We start from the raw sequence: 8005 nt of genomic DNA, 5'->3' as shown, positions 1-8005 counted from the left end.
ATGACCTGCACAAAAAATTCTGTTGATAAATACTACTTTCCGAAGAGATGGCAACCCTAATCAAAATTATTTTCAAACTAAAGTTTTCTTAAAACTCTTAAATTTGACACTCATATTTTAACATTGTGCATAAGTTGAATAAACTCGACTTTTCATGGTGGCAACCCTCTTTTAAAGTATTTTCAAACTTAAATTTCTTCAAATCTCCTTTGTCTGGAATTCTGATACCTATTCAAATTAACTGATGAGTTCAGTTGAGTATAGAAATAAATTATTTTCAAACAAATTTCTCTTGATACTCAACTTTCAATAATCCATTTATCCTATTAAATAATTTGAAACTAACTTTTTCAACAGGTGGCGACCCCCTTAAAACACCTCAAATATGTTCAAACTAAAAATTTGTTAACACTCATTTTGTTTGACACCCATATTTAAAATATCTCATACAACTTTCGTATAAGCTAACTAAATTCGACTCTTTAAACATCTGGCAACCCTCTAAAAAATATTTTCAACTATTAAACCTGTTTTGTCTGGCAACCATTGGGTGATACGTATTTCAGTTACCTGAATTAAAATTAAAAATTATTTTTTAAACAGGTGACAACCCTAATAAATTTAGTTTAGAAATATAGCTTTTTCAAAACCATTTCCATTGATACCCATTAAGGCATAGTTTATTTATTATTTTAAATAACTTTAATTAAATTAATTCGAACAAACAGTGCGGATCTAATGGCATTGGTTATTAAATAATTTGAATTACATGTATGTAATGTACATTTTTAAGCAAGACCTATGTATTCCATACCTCATTCGGTTGTCCTTAACCTTTAATTAGTCTGACCCTACTACGAATAAAACAGACCCAAGACGGGCAAGCTGCTTCATCGAACGGTTAAATCAGTCGAATAGGAAAGGACGGTAGTCCCACTAATTGTATAAAAGAAAGGTTCTCTGCGACAAGAAACTAGAAGACAAGAGGAATTTCATTAGAATGGAACAAGAAAAATACTGCTTGATAAAAATGGGCTCACATGGGCAGCGCACACGTCAAACGCGTGAGTTTTTCAAACTCTCTATAAATCAGCGTCAATGCTGGGCTCAAGCATACATGGGGTTCCTAGATGATTAGTCCTGCTTGATTCAAGTGATTTACTCCAGATTTTGATCAAAATGATCGTTCGTCTAGTGCCTGCTTAAGAGATTCTAGAAAAGTCTCCATCTTGAGCAAAAACACTGACAGGACGGCATCACAAACTTGAAAGCGGACGTAATTATGATAGGCTCGGAACGCAGCAAAATAAAAAGCAGATTGTACATATACATTTGTACATATATATAAAGCCCATTGTACGATTTTCCAGCGCTGCGGAGATGGACTTTAAAATATATGAGGAATTGTTGTGACCATGGATCTATGTATGTACATATATAGTTCGCTTTTACCGCGTTACCTTATCTAACCCTGGCCTTCAAGCATTTTTGCTGTACATGCAGATTTCTCATCATCGAGTTTGGGTTCATTAATTTTAACCGATATGACATGATTAATCGGGAGAAATCACAATTTTAGCAAAATCAGTTTGTGCAGCATCGAACCTTATCAACGACAATGAAATTGTATTCACAATGTGAATGTATATGTAGCTAGTAGTATGTGCTTGTGAGTAATTGACCGAAAGTGCAAATAAACTTGATTTGATCTCTTGTCTATATTCGTTTCTCTACTATATTAAGATTTCCGATCAATCACTTTGTCAGCGTGTTAGTAGTGGAATGTGTTCGAAGAGTCTTATGGACGACTTTGCCGGCGAAGTGCAACAACAGCTGCATTGTCTCATTTATGTAGGTCTTCGCTCTATTTTTCTGCACGCATCATTCTTTGTTTATGTGTTAGTTTGTTTGTAATCAAAATTGATCACTTGAAATTGTGTTATCATGTCAAATGTTTACAGATGTGTTCGATTTGTGCTTTTTTTTCTTTGCTCAAAAGCCGAAATTGTGTGCAATTTGAAAAAGAAATTTACTGTTGTGTCTACATTAGGGTGGTCCAATATAGGTAAAGTCGGAATTTTAATGCTCCAACCCCCTGGGGTTGTTCTATATCGAAAAACAAGTATACCTTTTCTTTTATTTTGAAATCAGAAAATATTTAGAGGTCGCTCGAAGCGCTCAAATGGGGAAAAAAAACTTTTCGTGGAAATGGTATGGAATTCTTGAAAATCAATACTTTTCGTTCGGAAAACGCCAACAAATCGAATTGTAAAAACAGGGTTTAAAGCAAATTTCTTAGTATTAGTTTTTAAAAAGCTAAGAAAGTATTTTCTCAAAGAAATGGACTTTTGCACCGCTATTTCAACGGTAAATAGTAGTTTTAGAAATACTAAGGCTTTTTAGTAAGCTTAGGTACTTATTTTTATAGTTCCAGTCCCAATTTTATTATGAATATTTTAAGCAAAAAAAGGCCAGAAAAAAGCCACGAAGTTAGATCTAAATTTCTGAGGCTATGGCATAAAAATGAATAAATGCTTAATCTAGTCTCAAAAAAGGCTAAGCTGGTCACTCTATTATAGAACATCTAGAGGCCAAGCCCTTTTATTTGACAACTCATTTTTTGTAATGCAACGAACGGTGTGGATCTTATAATTTTTTTTGGGGCATAAAACTGCATTCAGTAGACGCTCTCAAAGTAGAAATTTCAGAAATTCGAATCTTCCAGAAATTAGAATTGGAGTTTGCGAAAAATTTGTTGTTTTGATTTGACCACAGGAAAACCACTATTTAGTTGTATTTTGTTTTAATAAAGTAAAACTTAAAAGGAGAATCACCAATTTATCTGTGGAACCCTCTGTTTTTTACTTAATGCAGCCATATATTTTTAATAAAAAAAAATACATATTACATGCATTGCACTGGATTTCTACGTTTCGTTTTCTTGTTTTTATTAAACAAAATGAAGTGAAAGTAGAGTACTATTGTAGTTTTTTAACTAAATTTCATCTATTTTCAATTCATATTCGAATTAAAAAACGTCCAGAAATTAGAAGATATCAGAAGTTAGAATTACCTTAAAAACAAAGTGGTTCTAATTTGCGAGCGTCTACTGTACTCAAAAAAAAAACAATTCTAAATATCTGATTAAACAATTGAAAATTCGACCTGAAAATTTTACGACTTATTCGTTAATAACTATTCATAATTTTTCAATCCTTGAAATAAACGGAATAAAAACAAAACATTAAACTGTGATTGTTTTTGTTTGGACCATATTTGCAAGCATATTTACCAATGTTTAGTGCATATCTAAGCGCTTAAAATTGATTTTGCTTATTTTCTTCGGCCCTCCTTAAGTGAAAAAATAAAACTCAATAACAACTATTCTCTTTGAGCGAAAAAAAAAAATCACAAAATAATCATTATTTTTGGTCGAAAAAATAAAAATCGAGCAATAATGATTTCCTTTGAAGAATAAAACTCAAATATTAATTATCATCGAAAAATAAAAATCATTGTAAATTACAGTATGACCTGGGATCACAAATACGTCAGTATAGTTTAATCTATTTTACGACGATTACAACTTGTTCATATTTTTGGTTAAAATTTAAGAAATAGTGATTATTTTCCGTCCCTGGCTCTCAGCCTTGTAGGCTAATAAAAAGATGTCCGCAAAAATTTTGCCAGCACTCTGAATCAAAATATGAACACGAAAATTTACAAAAGGCATAACCTAAAGAAATACAAAAACGGGCTTATATTGGAACAAATGCATATTTATTTCAAAACCATCTAACGAAAAATAAAAACAAAATTAAAAATGCTTAATCAGTACTTCTCTGCTATAAACAAGTGTGAACATGTCTCGTGGTAAAATCTGGTGCAGTTTCTGCGCCAATATGCAACTATTTTTCTGCATATTGAGAGAAAATTGAAAGCTTTAAGCGCGTGACAGTGTTTAGGATTACATATTATATGTATGTATGCATGTATGTATGTTAAAAATGTGTGCTCATATTTTCAGAGAGTAATAAATTTGTGAAGCGCTAAATTGTAGATCATTAAAGCGCCTATTAACTCAATAAATTATCGCTATAGTTTATGTAGGCTTAATTATGTTGCAACGAAAACAATAACAGTAAAACTATTGGAACGTATGTAAGTAAAAGTGTTGCTCAGTAGCGTAAGTTTGTATTCAAGCACCACGCCTAAGAATGGGCGCTGCAATATATAAATGAGAGCATAAAAAATGTACATATGCGTACTTACATATGTATATATTACATTAGAGTGGTCCAAAATTGCATGTGAAAAAGTAAAGTCGGAATTTTAATGCCGGCACCCCCTAGGATTATTCTATACCGAAAACATATGCCCCTATTTTTTATTTTGAAATAAAAACAAATTTTGGGGAGTTCTCAAAGCGCTTAAAGTTTTTCATATATGTATTTTATATGGGAAAAATTAACTTTTCGTAGAAATGGTGCAGAATTCTTGAAAATCAATATTTTTAGATCGGAATACTTGGTTCCTATTCAGGAGATTCCCATTAATAATACCCAATTGTTTCGTTAACCATTTTTTTATGGTAACTATGTTTTATAGGTCAGCCAACAAAAATCTTTAATATTAAAAATGGGTTAAATAAACAACTGGGCATAAATACTGGAAATCTCCTGAAGAGAACCACAGGAAACTCTGAGCGCATTGAGCACTCCCTAAATATTTTTTGTTTTCAAAATAAAAAAATAGGTATATATATTTTTTTTGGTATAAAACAATCATAGGAGGTGCCGGCATTAAAATTCCGACTTTATTTTTTTGGACCACTCTAATGTACATACATATGTACATATTATTGGAATACAGAATGGCTTTTAATTCCCGCACATGGACATACATTCACGCATACTTATACATAAGCACTTAAGCGCATGAACACAAACAAACCGTTAATATGTAGTCAAGAGACTTGGGTCCTTGCGAAGAAAAGTGTCAGCAAAAAATAAAAAAAAAATAAAATGGAAAATTAATGTGCAGTATGCAATAACTAAAAACAAAACTACTTCATTAATGGTAATCTACTTACATCTGTACTTGCATTCTCATATATAGTACATAAGAAATTTTATTTATGATTGTGTGTGTGTACATACGTACATATGTATATTTTTTTAAGTAATTGCCCCTCTAATGAGCTTGTTAATTGACNCAAGAGACTTGGGTCCTTGCGAAGAAAAGTGTCAGCAAAAAATAAAAAAAAAATAAAATGGAAAATTAATGTGCAGTATGCAATAACTAAAAACAAAACTACTTCATTAATGGTAATCTACTTACATCTGTACTTGCATTCTCATATATAGTACATAAGAAATTTTATTTATGATTGTGTGTGTGTTTTAGCACACACTCATGCATACATTCTTACACACTTTTAATGTACGTACATATGTATGTATATTTTTTTAAGTAATTGCCCCTCTAATGAGCTTGTTAATTGACTTGCATCGCATCGCATCGCCACCCTGCTGCTGGTGTGACTAATCGTCAGAGTTGCAACAGCAACAATANAATGTGCAGTATGCAATAAATAAAAACAAAACTACTTCATTGATGGTAATCTACTTACATCTGTACTTGCATTCTCATATATAGTACATAAGAAATTTTATTTATGATTGTGTGTGTGTTTTAGCACACACTCATGCATACATTCTTACACACTTTTAATGTACGTACATATGTATGTATATTTTTTTAAGTAATTGCCCCTCTAATGAGCTTGTTAATTGACTTGCATCGCATCGCATCGCCACCCTGCTGCTGGTGTGACTAATCGTCAGAGTTGCAACAGCAACAATAACAATACATATGTATGTATGTATATGCACGAGACGTTGTCTTCTTTCTCAACAAACGAGCAATAAAAGCACAACAACATACATATGTATGTACATAAACTCGATGATTAAGTTGAAGAATATGCATCTGTGTTCTACAGTGNGCAATACATATGTATGTATGTGTATGCACGAGACGTTGTCTTCTTTCTCACCAACAGAGCAATAAAAGCACAACAACATACATATGTACATAAACTCGATGATTAAGTTGAAGAATATGCATCTGTGTTCTACAGTGGGCGACCGCCAACCGATTTCGTTCATCATTCTCAAATCATGCATCGATCGCACGCATTCCAACAAGCATTGAACCGACTCAACCATGGTTCATTTCACAAATAAACACAAGGAATTGTTGATGCCCGATGTGAATGCTGCACTCACTGCGCTTCTCCCTGGCTGTTGGCGTTGCAAATGCATTGCAAAAGTACTTAAGAAATAGCAACAACAATAACATAATCAACAGTATTTGCTTAGGTTCTAAATTTAGTATGAGCGTCTATTGTTTATGTTGTTTTTGCTAAACATATGCTAAGTGTTGAGGAAATCCAGTATTTATTTGTGAGTTTTTAACTGCAATTAAAAGTGTTGTTTGTGCTGTTGTTGTTATGCATGATGTACGTACGTACATATGTACATACATACAAACATACGAGGTAGGCTGAATAAGTTCGGTAATCTTTGAATAAAAAGTTAATCGTCCCTCATATGATAGTGGCAGAATAGAAGAGTTCCCTATAGGAGAGAAAAGGAGGGGTTTCGACTGAAAAGTTACTTATTTCCAACATAGTCTCTCTTCATTTACTTGCACACATTCCGTTTAGCGTTTCTCTAATTTTTACATAGATACATAGATGTTCTTATGTTCTTCGAAAGGTCATCAAAATTATCACGCGATTGAGTTCCTTATTANTTTTAGCGTTTCTCTAATTTTCACATAGATATGTAGATGTTCTTCGAAAGGTCATCAAAATTATCACGCGATTGAGTTCCTTATTATCTGTCAGCAAATACGGTGCCCATCTTGCTGAAAACTTTCTCATATCGAAACGCTTATCCAAACTAGAAATCACTAAAATCCTGTCTACTTGCGATCACCAATCGGTCAATACCATATATCCTGTCGTTTTCAATTGATTATCAGGGCCTTAGGATCGCTTATGATATAATCGAAACTGGTCAGAGATTGCTTGGCAACTCTGTCGGTTTTCTCTAAATACTTTCAATTTGTGTGTACTGATTTGGGTCCCTGGGCGCAGTAAGCAAGGCTGGACAGGGCATATTTCTGAACAAATACGGCTTTAGTAATTCGTTTACTGTAGGCGTAGGTATTGATAACAGTTCTGACCGAGCGCTGTCCATTAAGAACTAACGCGGAACGGCTTAGCTGCTTTTCCCGACTCGTGGTTCTTTGGAGCATGATGGATTGTATTTCATTGAAATTCGCTAGGAACTCTCTGAGTTGAACCTGAGATGAATGCGGACCTTCATGTTGAGCGGTAATAAGTACTGCAAATTGAACGCTGGCAATTCAAAGACTCACGGACTAATTGAGCCAACCTCGTTAATTCAGCACTATGGTTTTTTTCATGGATATTTCTTTACGCCACCGTCAGCGAAAGACACAAATGCAGATATGCATACATACAAACATACATATACAACACTCAGTAAGAACCAAATGTGTTGCAACAGTAGCTGTGGCATATGCCACACATGTTTTTCATTGCTGCAGCTATTTGCGGTAACTTTAATGTTTTTGTTGCATTGTGGGGTTGCTTGTGGGAATTTGTATGCCACCAACCCGAAACATGCAAATGTGTAGAATAATTGTAATGTACATACATAGATACATATGTATGTTATATATTTTTCGAAATTCCCGGTTTTCACAACAGCCACACAGCAGCAACAGCAATAGTTGAATAATTATTCCTAAATGGAACATAAACAATGCAATCGCTAGACGAGTACATATTTGGTTTTTGTACCATCCAATTGGTGTATATTTGGAGCAAAGGTGTTTCGCAATGATAAATATTTGTAATAAATTTGAAAGCTAACATGTTGACCGTATGGTCGATGACGCTGCAGTGAAG

The 8005-nt window shown here is 33.4% G+C and overlaps 1 protein-coding gene across 1 annotated transcript in view; it reads left to right on the top strand.

The window, feature by feature from the left end:
* Window positions 1–1743: 1743 nt before the first annotated feature.
* The window catches only part of Ndg (Nidogen), a gene marked incomplete at its 5' end in the record, with an annotated part of 10929 nt that continues 4667 nt past the window's right edge, over window positions 1744–8005 (top strand). Inside the window, one exon of the mRNA XM_017628905.1 lies at window positions 1744–1851. Coding sequence (XP_017484394.1) covers window positions 1744–1851 — 108 coding nt within the window. The remainder of the gene's footprint in view (window positions 1852–8005) is intronic.

The sequence above is a fragment of the Rhagoletis zephyria genome, unplaced genomic scaffold, assembly GCF_001687245.7.
Source record: "Rhagoletis zephyria isolate East Lansing unplaced genomic scaffold, Rhagoletis_zephyria_1.1 Rzeph_scaffold_06328, whole genome shotgun sequence".
NCBI classification, from domain to species: domain Eukaryota; kingdom Metazoa; phylum Arthropoda; class Insecta; order Diptera; family Tephritidae; genus Rhagoletis; species Rhagoletis zephyria.
The sequence above is the reverse complement of the archived record's forward strand: the minus strand, read 5'-3'. Positions and strand labels throughout refer to the sequence as shown.